At 50.0% G+C, this 15,583-nt stretch overlaps 1 protein-coding gene across 3 annotated transcripts in view; it reads right to left on the minus strand.

The window, feature by feature from the left end:
- VAV2 (vav guanine nucleotide exchange factor 2) overlaps nucleotides 1–15,583 on the minus strand; it is a 147,806-nt gene that overhangs the window by 40,546 nt on the left and 91,677 nt on the right. For all 3 annotated transcript variants that reach the window (XM_074161403.1, XM_074161402.1, XM_074161401.1), the window contains exon 3: nucleotides 10,956–11,014. In XM_074161403.1, coding sequence (XP_074017504.1) covers nucleotides 10,956–11,014 — 59 coding nt within the window. The remainder of the gene's footprint in view (nucleotides 1–10,955; nucleotides 11,015–15,583) is intronic.

A 15,583-nucleotide genomic window follows, 5' to 3' on the forward strand; every position in this document is an offset into this window, starting at 1 on the left:
ATCCAGGTCCAGCACAAGACTTGCACTTAGACACCTTCATGCAGGTTAGCAACTTGGTCCCAACCACACAGGGAGAAGCATCTCCATCTGGTTGGGCGATGGGGCTGCACATGAGCTCCCCAAGAGCAACCACATTGTTTGGGACCAGTTTGTATGTCGTTATTTCTTTTTAAAAGAGCAGAAGCATTGGAAATCAAGGAGTCTAAAAGCTATCAGTTCCCCGGGCAATTCTTACACATCTCCAAGTGCATTGCAACTTCATACACAGCATTAAATGCTAAAGCTGGGAATGCCCAACAGTAATAAGCATTCTGCGTCCACTGAAGCCCAACAGGTTTGCAGAGATCCCAGTTCATCGAAATTCATTTGAAAATGTCTCTTATTTAATATCATTAGTTAAGCACCAGACTTTCTTTTTTACTCCACCATCATGAAAAACCACCTGCTGAGCCATTTATCCTCCCAGCCCGCGCCTGGGCTGCAGCGAGCCCCATCCCGCTCCAATGAAAAGCAAAAGCCCCAGCGACATCAAACACGGTTGGAACAGGCTCTTAAGAGATAATAAACCTCCCAGAGCAGACTTCTTCACAGACAAACCCCACAGCATTCACCAGCATCGCTTCCGGAGATCAAAGAAGAGAAGGGAAGTCGGATCGATCTGACGCGTTTGTTTTAGAGCCCAAAAGGGAAGGAAAGACCAAGTAATTTGTTACGGAGTTTAGAGGGAGCTTCTCCTCTTGAGGACAAGACTTACAGCAGATGATCGTTCCCGACACGTGGTGCAAAGCACCCCCTTGATCTTACAAAACATTTAGGCGACTTTCTGGGTTGGAGAGTTCGCACCCGCTCGTCACCCTGCAAACGCAACGCGCTCTCGCAAGGGAAGGCAGGAGCAGCCCACTGCCACAGCACATCACACAGGGCAACGGGCAATTAGTATTTCACCAGGCACCTAATGCAAATCCCCTCCCTCGGGCTGCCCCGTGGTCCATCCCACGCCGTATCCTCATCCGCCGCCCCCGCGCGCAGGGATCCTCTCTGCGGGGAGAAGGAGCAGCCCGATGAGCTGCCTGGCTGCTCTCTCCTCTGAATTATTTAATGGGAAGAGCCAGGTAGGCTGCAAGTCTAACAGCATTAAGCAGAAAGGTTTATTTATTTATGAACATGTTCCAGCATCTGGGTGCCTTCTCCTAGCGACTGAAGCCGGCTCTGCGGTATCGTCACAGAGAATACGGAGGGTCAGGGATGGGTCAGTTTTACTCGGATAATTTTGTGCAGAAGCACCTTGACCTCAAATCCACGTGTGACAGAGCAGAGAGCATCCAGCATGATTTATTTTCACTTTTTCCTGTCTGTCTACATTCTCATTTCCTGGGGCCAAACACCAGCCCTGGGAACAGAAAGCCCAGTCAGAAGCAGGCAAGATGGAAATGTCCCCTCACTGCCCTCCATTTGAGGCCACTCTTGGTGGAGATTGTCTGTCGGGCAGATCTGCAAGGAGCTTCTCATGACTTGTGCAAACGCCTACAGGAGGGTGTTTGGTGGCTCATCCCTTACCAGGTGCAGGACTCCAACCTCCCAACACCAGCTTGCCAATCTTCCCTCATTTTCTTAACTCCAGAGATCACACTTGAGTGTTTTAAAAAGCAGGAGGAGTATGTGACACTCGTGAAACCTGAGCTGCTCCCATCTGCTCCCCCTTCTGCCAGGGATTTCTTCATAAATGGAAAGGACCAGAGCCACAAGCTGGTGCAAAGGAGCTTCTTCTACAGCTCTGCTGGGATGGACAGGGCTGTGCCGAGTCTTCCTGGCTCAGGACCTGGCAGAAAAAAGTTTCCACAGCATGGTGTCTACAGACCATAATTACACCTTGCAGTAACTCACAAAACCCGTGGCTGGGTGTGCAGATCCTCCGACAAGCCCTTTTTGAAGAAAGCACTGCGGCAAGACAGAGAAACCCCACCGGAGTCTGGGATCTCACCAAGGTTTTGGACTTCAGGCTGTGCTTTCCATGACAGTTTGGGTGGGGGGTCAGCAGCAGCTTCAGCTCCCGTGCTCCCAGTCCAGTCCGTCTGTCCCACCACAGAGGTTTAATGCTACTTCAACCCCAAATTTCTCCAGGGGAAGTGCTCAGAGCTTGGCTGTTTGTAGCACATTGTTTGATAGCTCCAACCTTCCCTTTTTCCTTTTTCCCCCTTTTTTTGTCCAGGATGGCAAGTCAATCCCTGAGCATGGGGTCACCCCGTCCCTGGGGGTCCCCCATTAGCCATCGGTTCTGGCACCCCGGATCTGCAGCAGGTCCATTGGGCACACCATCATGCCTTCATGAGGACAGTATTCCCAGAGCCATCCAAAGAAAACCATGTGGTTTTGCAAGACGTTCACACGCAACTGAAAAAGCATCTGTCATCGGCTTTGGTGGGATTAGGCAGATGAAAGCAGCGTTTAATTTACTGATGTACCAAGAGGTGGCAGCGAGCTGACAAGGGACAAGCAAAGGGGTGACCTGGAGCTGCTTCTCCAGCCCCGCTCCTGACCCAGGCAGCACCTCTGAGCTTTGGTTCCCATCTGTGAAATGGGAACAAGCATCAGGGAATGACATTGGTAAAGTGCTGCGAGACGGATGAAAACCAGGCTATTAGCGCCCAAGAGCCATTTGTATATAGCAGAATGGAATCAATTCTCTCCCTGCAGAACGAGACACATCGGAGCATACCAAAAGCTGCTGAATTTAATTAAAATCATACTATTGTGTTACATTACTCATCTCTGGAAAGAAGCACCTCACGCTGTGCCAAATTTTAGACAACGTCCTCTGAAAAATTATGATTTGCTTTTATTTGTGGTCTGGAACTTGCAAAAATCCTCACCAGATTAATTCTGATAGAAATTCAGCAGGGAAGCAGCAAGCTACATCATCAGATAACACAAAGATGATGATTTTGCAGGAGAGCACTCACAGCATTTAGCAGAGCGCATTGCACAGTGCCCAAGGGTTAGCTGCATGCCCCGCTTTATCTTTAGCTCAAATGGGAACCAAGTATTTCTGGAGACTATGAGACAAGAAAATAACAGCTCGTATAATTTTATGTTTCAACACATTATCGCATTTTTAAAAAATTCTCATGTACCAATGCTTCGCTCAAGAAAGCGGTATGATTTTCTCTTCACTTCAGCTCCACGATGCCGATAACAGATGGAAAAAATCAAAAGGGGAATCCAGAGACATCTTTCTCAAAAAGGAAGATATAAAAAAAAACCCCTCTGGGGTAAGAGCACAACCAATCCCTAGGAAACGATTTGGCACCGGTCTCTGACTCTGAAGAAAACTATATTTGAAAGTGCCATGTCTGAAAATCATAGTATGGTTTAGGTTGGAAGGGACCTCAAAGATCATCCAGTGCCACCTCCCTGCCACGGGCAGGGACACATCCCACCAGACCAGGTTGCTCAAAGCCAAACTGGTCAAAGCTCAGGGCACGTCCAGTCTGGGCAGACGGCACCGTTCACTCAGGGAGCGTAAAGACAGATCACAACCAGGACATAAAGACCTGGGACGCACCCCACCGTATTTAACAAGACTCTGCAATTGCCCAACTCTGGAAAACACTCTGTAAAAACAAAAACCTTGAAAATTCCCCTGTTTTAACTTGTAGCAAAGCAGCACAAGGAAATCTTCTAGCAGTCGGAGCAGCAGTTTCTCTGCTGTACCTGAGCAGCTGTAGTCCTGTGAAACACATGCCAATAAAAACAAATATCTACCTAAATATATATTTCTGCCTGCTTCCAGACCAGCGCCAGCACTGCTGGCTGCCTGCTGGAAAGCACCACCAGCACGTCCCAGCCGTGCTGGGTCCTACTGTGCAATATAGACCAGGTCTAAACAGACCACCTGGGCTGAGCAGCACTTTCTGTGGTCCACAAGGAACAAAAAGATGTGTTCTCCCCCTCGCCAGTGGGGTGCAAAGAGATGTGGTTTGTCCCAGAGCACCCGAGTAGACCTTTCTCCAGACACAGCCCATGGTGGTGCCTCCGGCTCTGTGTCCTCCCCTGTCCCTCACCTCTGAGCCCCCCATTTTGGACCAGCCAAGCCTGAAGCCCTTCTCCATACCTGGAGCAAGGACTGCATTTCAGAAAGACCTGCCCAGCACCTTTGATTGTCGACCTATGCACTGACCCTGAATGAGAGAGAAAGCTCTTCATGCCTTGCTTTTGCACCCAAAGGTGAGGTGGTGCAAGGGTGGCCAGCGATACAGGAGGAAGCCCCGAGGGAAGTACATCGGCAGAGCCCATGAGCAATGACAAGGCAGGTGCACCTCAAGCCCAACAAGCCCCACAAGAGAATATTAAGCAGAGCTGTGCATGTCAGGACCGTATCTTCATTAAGCAAAGCTGCTGGTGGGGAGGAGGCGAGAGAAACTGCTTTTGCTTTTACTAGCAGATGCTTACGGGGTGACCTCAGCATCTCCCAAGCCTACAAAGCAGCCGCACAGGAAAATATGTCAATGATATTTTTCAGACTCTCTAAGGAGCAAGTCTGTAAGGATACATACTTGCCAAAATAAATGAGTTTTAAAGGTTTTTAGCTGGAAAGGAACTGCTTTTAGCCCAGGATACTGCTTATTGACAAGGGAAGAAGCCTTGCAGTCATTCCTAAAGAAGGTCTGTCCATGTCACAAGAAACCATCTCCACTTGACCCCCTGCTTGCGAGGTCTGCGGCTGAACCTCTGCGGGTTTGTGCTGGTCGGAGCGGTAGTCAGTCCCAGGACTGGTCCCAGTCCCAGACTACCTGGAGCACAGGAGAGCTCTGCACAGCAACCATACATGTTTCCAGACACCGATTCTTTCCACAGCCTTCTCCATCCATTTTATAGCAACACTCACAGCGCGCACAATGGATACACAGCGGCCATAAAAAATATAATGGGCAGAGAGCAATTACTGAGAACACACTGGCAATGAATAAAACAGTCCCTGTAAAACCAACCTTACAGGAGAGAAGGTCCCGTAACTACCTACCTCCTCACCAGAAGACACTTGAGGTCTTAATCGTTAGCAACTTTAATTGCTTGCCATTTTCACACACAGCTAGGTCCGCCTCCTGTGTTGAGCTGCCATCCCCAGGGGTGGGGGGAGCAGAGACCAAATCTGATCAGCATGAAGCCTCCATCGTGGTGGAGAATCTTTGCAAATCCCATAAAAGATTTCCACTTATCTCCCTTCTCTCCTCCAGGGCAGCAAGGGGAACGTCTCTTTGATCAGCTACACTAGAGCTTGTGCCATCCCATCTTTTGCAATAAATGGGTTTTTCTGGCAGGATCAAAGTCTCCTTTACAGGGTCACTCCCACTGTAAACATAAGGGTACCGCAACATCATAATGGTGCTCAGTCAGACAGGGAAATGGATTAAAGTCAAGAAAACAGGACAAAACTCTAGGTTTAATTCTGAACTGGTGGATGAAGTGTGGAGGACTTTCCAGATCAAACACCAGATGAGACACACTGGGGGCAGAGACAGGCACATTTTGCAGGGCAGGGGCTCGGGGGTCCAGCTCGGTTTGCCCTCCTCTGCCCCTCTCCTGCAGGCTCAGGAATGCTGCTCGCTCAGCACGGTAATATTACAACCCCGGGAAGATGCTTGTGACTCTCCCTTCCACCCACCCCCCCCACATCCTGATATTATTGGCAAGCCGCTGAGTACAGAAACTCCAGGGATGATAACGCTGCAAACCTCATTTTGAGCACGTCAGTCTGTTTTAATAGTTTACCTGGGCAAAACCCAGCAATGCTGAACCTCGGCAGCACGGCACGGGGGTTTGCAGGCAAAGCAGGGTGGGAGGAAAGTCTCCTCTGGGTTAAGTCCTCCCTGATGGGAGGATGCTGGTACAGCTCATTTAATGCCCTAAATGTGTCTGGAGGCGGCTCCGACCTGGGCTAATCCCAGCATTGAGCTTCTCTCCTCCCAACTCACCATCTGCCTTGTAGAGATGGGCAAAGTGGAAACACGATGGCCTGGATGGTGGTCTGCACTCAACAGGGTGCTGGTGGGCACCCTGTCCCCGACACCTGCTCAGGGGGTGGAGGTCACCCAGGGGGTCACACAAGCATCAGGACCAGCGCCAGCCCATCCCCTGGAGAGCCAGGAGGGTTTTTCTCCTTCACCGATGTGTCCAGCCGCCTGTGAGCAAAACAGCAAATCCCAGCTCCTAACGTACGGGACTTTCAGGGGACTCCCAGGCATCCGAAGCATGTCACCCCTCCCGAAGCACTGTCACCCCTCCCGAGACACGTCACCCCTCCCCGAGATCAAACCCGACCTGCAGCCACAGGCAGGCAACAGGCAGCTCCCAGCCAAGGGCTTGCCCTCGACCGCCAGCAAATCTGCTCTGTCGCCTCAGGGCACGCGATGTGCAGATGCTAAACGCCAAGAAAATCAGCGTTTTGGCTTCTATTTATTTATTTGTTTAAATGCAAGGTTAACCTCAGCCCAGGGCGATGGGCTGGCCTCGCTGTGTTTGCCTGGAGGTAAAACTAATGTCATTTATTCTTCCCATCCGCTGCCCCAGGTAGCTGTGCTGTGCTGTGCCACCGACCCGAGGAGGTCCTGCCTTGGCCCCCACCATGGAGAAAACACAACCATGGCCTTCTCCTTCCCCCCACCACCCCGCCAAAGCACCACTGCCGCTCCCACGGGAGAAAACCTCCGCTTGACAAAGAGGATTCCCCCCTCCTCCCTATTTGCAAATGGTTTAAAATCTATTTTATTAACTGCAGTGCCTCCTGAAGAAAGTCACTTAGAGGTTCAGTTCATATATAACGGATTTACTTAGATTAAGGGCCCCAGTAGAAGGCCTTTGAACATGCTAACTCCTTCCCGTTTTCAGATGGTTTCACTGCGCGCACATTAAAAATGCATGCAGGCAGCATGAGCCAATATTCCTTAACCTCCTGCTTTGCTTGCAAAACCCTGCTTCCAGGAAAAACACATATCTCGGGGAGATGAAAAAACACATGCCCCCTCCGCTCCCAGCTCCCACTCAGTCGGGGGAGCTTGGAGTTTGCTCACACGAGATGGATACGGCCGGAGCCCAGAGACATTGGGACCATCACGGGCAATGGAGAACTGCCAGGGCAGCAGCAGGAAAGTTTTAAGGAAGAAAAAAAAAAACCTTTAAGAAAAAAAAATATATCCTGGTTTATAAGGACCTGCAACAAGAAGTCCTGTTGTCCTGCAGAAAGCTGAGTTTGCTTGAGAAAATTTGGAAAGGGAGTGAAAACTTGTGCTCCGGAGCACAGGAGAAGGTTTGCACAGTATCCCCCATCCGACCATGGTGCTCCTGTCATCTGTCATGCAAGATCTGTCACGCATCCTGTCATGCAAGATCCTCTCATCTCACTTGGAAGAATTTAGTGCCAACCGCCGTGAGAAATGGGGTAATGGACTTAACGGGCCGTGAGTCAGGTCTGCAGTGGAAACTCCTGGCGTCCTGGCTGTAAAATAAAGTCTCCTTGTTCAGAGCCAGCCACGGACGGGCAATGAGCACGGTGGTAACTTCTCACCGCGACTGCTGACAGCCCTCCAGACAGAGGGAGGAAAGGATGAGAAACAGCAACAATTAAAAAAAAAAAATCCCTCCTCCTTTGCTGACGGGCAATGCTACACAATGAGGATCTTTGCTTTGTGCCCACCTACAGCCCTGTAAAACCACGCACGGACGAAAACCCCCAGAAAAGGGTATTATCCCATTACGGCAGAACCTGCGCTCCCCAAAGGAGATCAAAAGGCAGCGCTGCCTGCGCCCACAGGAGCCGGCGGGGCTGGTCCCCAACCAGCCAGATGAACAATGGCATTTCTCACCTCCCCACTCCCGAGGGGAAATCAGACATACAAAACTAAGGGTTTTGCCCAGGGCCACGTAGGAAGCCAAGATCACAGAATCATAGAATGGTTAGAGTTGGAAGGGACCTTAAAGGTCATCTAGGTCCAACGCCCCTGCCATGGGCAGGGTCCCAATGTAGTTTCGTGCATCCGCTTTCCCTTCAGCACATGTCTTTATCCACAAAAGCATCTTTGCTCTGAACGCCTTCAATTAAAGAGAGAAAAAGTGCCTTTTTCTAGGAGGCACCCATAAGCCTCACATCATCAAGGGGTTTGTTATGCACAGATGCTACCCAAAAAATAACCCACTGCGGTGGCTGCGGTCCTTGCAACTACACGTGGCTTCTTCAGTTAGTGGGGAAACATCGCCTGGGCTGTTTGCACAGCCTCCTGCAAGAGAGAAATCTATTTTGGGGGTCATTAGAGACCATCACCTGCAGGGAGGGAAGTCAGCGATGCACCGCGCTGGAGGGTGACGCCGTTTTCTGCAGGACTTGTGAAACCCGTAGCCGGGACTAGAAGGAGGAAAGACACAGCACGGGCTGTAGCTACAGCTGCAAGAGATTACACCCAGCCCTAGCCGCGCGCTGCAAACAAAACATTGCATTCAACATCTCTTTTTTTTTTTTTCCTTTTTTTTTTTTTTTTTTTGCCATGTTTTGCTGCTTGTAGCTTGTTTCTTTGGAAGAAACACTCTGTCATTTCAACACAGCTATCCTGATAGCTATCTGATTTACTCCGTGAAACAGGGCTTCTCTGGCAAGGTTCATGCAGCCAGAAATTATTACACAGAAAGGCTATTATTTTTTCACTGAACAGCATACAAGATTGATTTTTATTTTTCTACTCTACATGCCATGAAACTTATTTAAGGACAAGTAATAGGCTTGGGGATTTCTTTCATTCTTAATTTGCGTGACCCTAATTCTTCGACCCCAAAATAGGGGTTGGAGCAGAGCCACACTCATGTCTACGGGGCTGAAGACCACACAATCCATAGATCATCCTAATTCTGTATTTAGCATGGTTTTGAGCACTGTGCCTACGCCAACAAGACTTTTCCCATTTATTTCAATAGCAGCATCTTCACTGGGGGAGGGACCCGAACCATTGTGGGGACCCCAGTGAGCTGAGGGGCAGCGGTGGCTGATGTCCCTTTGGGGAGCCAGAGCTGCTGCTGGTTCTCACAGATTAAATTAATTCATCTGAGATTAGTTTCTTGTCATTGGGGCTTTTGTGATGGTGTGGCAAGAAATCATCTAATTAAAAGGAAAAAAAAAAAACGTGGAGCAATGGACAAAGCGAGGGCTCTCTGATTGCAGGGGACAGCAGTGATGGGAGGGGACACCCCCGGGGGGGTATTTTCCAGCCAACAGATTGACAGCATTTTCTGCTCTTGCAGAGCTGGCAATGGGGAGGAGGAACAGGGTTAATACGCAGGAAAACGGAGTTAGAAGCAAAGACCCACTAAGCTCTGTGCTATTCTTGTGTAATTATGGTGCCAAAGGCTTCTGAGATAAGGGATTTTAGCAGGAACCGTAAATGCTGGTTGTAAAACGAATGAGAAAAAGCCACATATCCACAAGGATAGCAAAGCCTCCCTGCCCCTGGATCCCAGCTATCGCCCATCCCTGCCCGTCAGACACCTCAACAGAAACACCAGTGATTCAGCCAAAGCCTTCCCAGCTCATTCACCCTCTGAAGGGTCACCAGGACCTCCCCAAAGCCTTGGGAAGGGCTTTGCCAGGGGTGACACATTGCAATGTCCTCCAGCCATGCCCCGAGACTTAAACCCAGCCCTTGTACTTCTCCCTGCCTCCAAACGCCTTGGGTGCTCTTTCCCCTTAAAATAATAATCATTGCAGGCTTCTCCAAGAGTCAGGTCTATCCTTAATAATAAATAGACCCTAGCTTACATGTCTTTATTCTTCAATGCGCTTTATAAACCTCCACCCCCTGAATCTCCGCTCCCCAAGTCCTGGAGGGATCTCTCAGGTTCCCGTTTAACAGATGAGAAGGCTCCGGGTTTGTTTTACACGTGAAAAGCTGCTCCCCTCCAGCAATATTTAATGCAGTTAAGGCAGCAAACATTAAGTTCAAACAGTGAAAATGGTGGCACGGGGTGGCGGGCATGGGCAGCAGGGCTAAGAGTAAGGCAGGAGCCCCATCCAGCCCGTGTCCCCACACCCTGGGATGCAGCCACAGACCAATGCCATGCTACGCCCTGACCAGAAGAACATCAGCCGGACACGTTCTGTGGAGAAAAGCCAATGTGTTCTATAGCTGGGAAAAAAAAAAAAAAAAAACAAAAACAAACCAAAAAACCTCACCAAAATGAAGGAAAGGTCCTTTAAGCTGAGAACTCTTCCCAGTTTTATCTGTTGTCCTAATGAGATGCTGTTGCCAGATTAATAATAAAAACGCACACTAACAAGAAAACCAATTGCAAACCAATTTTACAGGGAACTGAACAAAGACCAGGATAACAGCTCTGCTTAATAGGGCTGTCTGCTGTTTTTAATTCCTTCTCCATTGCTCCTTCAATTAGCAGCGGAGGAGGAGCCCCAGCAGCAGGGCAGCTCACCCTGGGTGCCAGGGCCAGGTTAATTATTAGCCCTTATTACCCACTCAGCACTAATGTGCCTTTGTCAAAACCAGGAAGAAATTTCCCAGCTGTTGGTGACTGAAAGGCCACCTGGGCACTTCTGCAGGGCAGGTGACGGGTGGGGACAGGGAGGTGACACCACAGCTCTGCAGGATGGACATTGCTGGCTTTCTCGGGATCCTGGTCCTCAGCTTCCAGCCCCTGCAAGAGACACTAAAACCCACCCTGCCACCCTCCCCAGCAGGCATTCTGCACACAACTCATTACATCTGCACTTATTTACTTGTAAAATATTCCTGAGCAGCCAGTAAGGTGCTTTTACACGTACCCTGCATCCTTAATGTCTGTTTAACCCTAATAGATCCCAACCATATCAATGCTTCTAGAGAGTCTGACGTGATTAAACACCAGGAATATGGACAGGCAGGGAGAGAAACATTATTTAAAGCATCATATTGAAAGGATCTTACCTAATTCCTTTGGTTTGAGCAATACTGTGGAAGGAGAGTCTGGATACTGCGGAGATCACCTGAAAATGAGAGAAAAAAGATGGTGGTGTGCTTACTGAAGACAGAGGAAGGTTTGGTGGGAACTCGAGGACCCACAGCCCAAGATTTGGACCCGAACACCCACTGAAATGGATGTGCTCCTGTCCCCCCGTCAGTGCCACAGTGCGTCCCCATCAGGGCTTGGAGGACACTCTCAGTGCAAACACTGCCTTTGGTTTTACCACTGAGCATAAAAGACATTTAACCCTCAGCTACAAAGATATTTATTCAACAGTGTCATCTGAGGAAACTCCAACCTCATGTAATACACCCAGACCTGCTCCAGTAGGCTTTATGCAACACTGAGAACCACTGAAAAAAACACCCCTCTTAGTTTGTAATTTATTACAAAAAAGTTTATAACTCCTTTCGTCTCTCCCCATGCAAAATGATCTTATTGAGGCAAACTTGCCAGGACTGAGTGGTTCTGACTTCTTGCATTTCAGTAAAGATGCATCATCAGCTTGTCAGAGGTGAGTGCAGACCATCGCCCTGTTCTGGCAGAAAACAGCCAGAAGTGATTCAACAACGGAATATTTTCATCAGCTTCGCAACCGGGAACAGTAAAGCCACCGGCTTTTTCTGAAAACTCCCATTTTTGATGCAAGTTTTAATTGCTCCGCAGAACTTTCAACGAAGGCAAACACAGAATGGTTTTAGTCCCTTACAGATATAAAACATGTTTCGCTCTTGCTCATACTCGCCATTTCAAAGCTAGATTGAGAAAACGAACCTATTATTTTTGGATTGGTTTCCCGTCCACTGGAATGAACGGAGGTGCCAACGTCCAGGACACAGATAAAGGACTTTGTGAGCGGTCCCTGCTGTCAAACCCCAGCACCGTGGGGGTTGTTGGGCTGCACACAGCCGGGAGGCACCCGGTAGCTCTGTTTTCCTTAGGGACTGCGTGTTCCCCCCACTGAGGGATGCCCCCCCCCGCCTTGCTGAGCCCCCTTCGCATCAGTCACCGGGGGAGCACGTGCCCTAAGCCAGTGCCTGACTTCCCTCCTGGGACTGCTGCTGGGACTCGAAGCCTCTCTCCCTCCCACGATATTATCCCAGAACATCAATCAGAGTTACCTCGCGGATCCTCACGCAAATCCCTCCCTCTGCAAGAGGCACGTGCAAGCACCGAGCTCCTTTTGGGGGGATGCACATGTGCAGCTCCCCAGGAGCACCCTAGAGCCTGAGCTCCTCCTGCTCTAAACCCTGTCTTCTCCTCCACACTTTTACAACCTTCATCCCTTGATTTTTTCTTTTCTTTTACCATTGCCATGAATTCCAGCCCAGCTGTCGGCTGCCGGTGCCCCCCACGTGGACCTGAAGCCAGGGCAGCAACAAAGGAGCTGCCACAGTTTGGCATTTAGTGGTTGACTTCCACGCGGAGAACAGAGATGGTGAATTATTCAACAGGGCCAACGAGACTCTGGGAATGTCAAAACTTGGCCAAGCTTCTCCCTGGCATAAAATGTCAGGAACAGGAGTTTGAGGCAGAAAGGAGCTCCAGAGCACGAGGGGATTTTCCGCGCGCCTCGGATGCCTTTATTGCCCCCGTGCAATGCTTCTTGTGAAACGGGGCTTTGCCAAAGCATCCTTCCACGTCTTGTTTTTAAGATGTCACCCCTGACAGTTCCCTCTAAGCAGAGGGGGTGGATAAGGGATTTTTTTTTTTCTAATTAGACAAAGCATTACTTTCGTTACTGCTGTCATGAGCATATTTTGGCCAATTTCTCACTCTGAAGAGCCCTTCTGGATGGCCACCAGACCACCACCCCGGCACGCTGTGTTTTACAGGGATGCCCTGGAGCCACTGCTTACAGACCATCATTACCATGCAACTAAAAGAGAAACTGTAAACTTTCTCAAGCAGAAATTCGGAGCTACGAATGTAAAAGCAGTGAAGTTCCTCATTTTACTGCAATCTAACAAAAAAGCAGCGTGGGGAGAGGTTGGTGGCTTCTGGCAAAGGTGCTTCAGCCACGTGTTGTCCTGTCAGGGAGCTGCAGGCCTCCCAGTGCCAGCCGGCAAGATTCCAACCTCCAGTTGGGGCAGGCGTTAATCAAGCCTGGCTCTCCCAGTCCCTCTCACAGCCCTGCCCCTGGCCCGTCTCTCGTTTGCTCTGGCTTTTGAGAAGCATCAAGCAAAGCCCTGGCTTCTGGTGAAGTCACGCTTCAATGAGCAAATCTGCTCCGGAGAAGCCCGAAGGGGCTGAGCCCCCCTTGGAAGGAGAAGGCAGCCCTCCCTGCCAGCTCCACGCGAACCACGTCCCTCCCAGCGCTCTAAAGTGCATGCTGTCATTTCCATCTGCGTTTTTAAATGAGGTTAGCTTTGCCTTTAGAAATGACCTGGACAGCGACAGGAGAAAGAAGGTTAAAACATAACCAGGAGTCAAAGAAATCAGATCTTACACCCAAAATTGCCAGCCACTTAAAAGGCCACTCCGGGCATGTTATTAAATCCCTCTGTGCCGCAGTCTCCCGTCTCTAAAATTCTCCCCAGTTTGGGAGAGGACTGAGTTCATTAGCATCCACGAAAGGCTCCGGGGCTCGTCACGGCAGAGTATCGCTGCCGGTGAGCGGTACCTGCACACGCCAAGCCCAAGTGGGATGTGGAGGCTGGGGAGCCCCCCCAGGCAACCCCTCCACGGAGCTTAAAATAGTCCCAGGGAAGTCCTAGACTGATTGAATGAGTCTTTTCTGCAGTCTATTATTAGACTTCTAAAGCACAAAAAATCAGTTTATGAATCAGACAGTTATACCGCAGGGTTTGACTTCCAGGGAAATTTAAGAGAAAAGCGCACTGTTCTCGACGCCAACGACTTTTGCTTTGTTCTTTTATGAAAAAAAGCCCCAAGCGCTGAACATCCTGGCACATCAAAGCCCGGGCCCCAGTTCCAGCGACGAGCCAGCAGGCACGGACGCGCTTGCCTTACGCTCAGGCTCCCAAATCAATGCTCAGGTAATGCAAGCGAAGCGACCCACTTGGAGGGGATCAAGCACAAAGAGCCTCCACGAAGCTTGGCATCCCCAAAAACGAGACTGACCCAATATCAGGGAATATTTTTTCCAACAATAACTCCCGCTAAGGCAGTAGCCAAGAGCAAGAAAAGCCAAGTGCAACCCCAGCTCCTCTCACAGCTCCTGTGCCTGCCAGCCCCCAGCCAGGGAGGTGCTTAAGCATGCGTTTAAGGATAAGTAATCCTCTCAATTTCAACATTCTTAAAAGTAAGTCAATCCTGAAGCGTTTGCTAAACTGTGTCTCATTTTCCCTCTAAAGCAGCTTCTTTTTCGTAAAGGGACCCAGGAATATTTCCTGCCGCTCCCGGCTATCGTTTTCCATCAGGGCAAGGCAGGACCCGTGATGTCCCGCACCCACGCAGCAGTTGGCACAAGGGGTCCCTGGTGTCATCTGAGGCTTTTTGGTGCTTCTGCAATACAAGGACGTATTAATACTAATACAGACAGGACACTAAGTGGAACCCTCAGCAAGTTTGCTGACGATACAAAACTGGGAGAGGTGGTTGACACACCAGAAGGCCGTGCCGCCATACAGCGAGACCTGGACAGGCTGGAGAGATGGGGAGAGAGGAACCTGATGTACTTCAATAAAGGCAAGCGTAGGGTGCCGCACCTGGGGAGAAATAACCCCATGCACCAGTACAGGTTGGGGGCTGACCTGCTGGAGAGCACCTCTGAGGAGAAAGACCTAGGAGTCCTGGTGGACAACAGGATGACCATGAGCCAACAATGTGCCCTTGTGGCCAGAAAGGCCAATGGCATCCTGGGGTGCATCAGGAAGAGTGTGACCAACAGGTCGAGAGACGTTATCCTCCCCCTCTACTCTGCCCTGGTGAGGCCCCATCTGGAGTACTGTGTCCAGTTCTGGGCTCCCCAGTTCAAGGACAGGGAACTGCTGGAGAGGGTGCAGCAGAGGGCTACAAAGATGATGAGGGGCCTGGAGCATCTCCCTTACAAGGAAAGGCTGAGGGGCTTGGGTCTTTTTAATCCAGAGAAGAGAAGGCTGAGGGGGGATCTGATCAACACCTATAAATACTTAAAGGGTGGGTGTCAGGAGGACAGGGCCAGTCTTTTTTCAGTGGTGCCCAGTGACAGGGCAAGAGGAAACGGGCACAAACTTGAACATAAGAAGTTCCATCTAAACATGAGGAGGAACTTCTTTACTTTGAGGGTGGCAGAGCCCTGGAACAGGCTGCCCAGAGAGGTGGTGGGGTCTCCGTCTCGGAGACATTCAAACCCTGCCTGGACACGTTCCTGCGGGACCTGCTCTGGGTGGACCTGCTTTGGCAGGGGGGTTGGACTAGATGTACCCTAGAGGTCCCTTCCAACCCCATGTGATTCTGTGAATTACAGTTTGCTGGTTATTTATACCTCCCCTTTCTGTTATGGCACCCTGGAAATGCAGGCGCTTTGTTTCCTGAGGCAGATGGCACAACCAAAAAAGATTTCTTGCTGTGGGGTATCAATTCCCTTTGGTTTTACACTGATTATTTCATAAGTTTAGACCTTTGGGTTTCTCCTCTTAAATCTAAC

Source organism: Numenius arquata, chromosome 19 (genome assembly GCF_964106895.1).
Source record: "Numenius arquata chromosome 19, bNumArq3.hap1.1, whole genome shotgun sequence".
NCBI lineage: Eukaryota > Metazoa > Chordata > Aves > Charadriiformes > Scolopacidae > Numenius > Numenius arquata.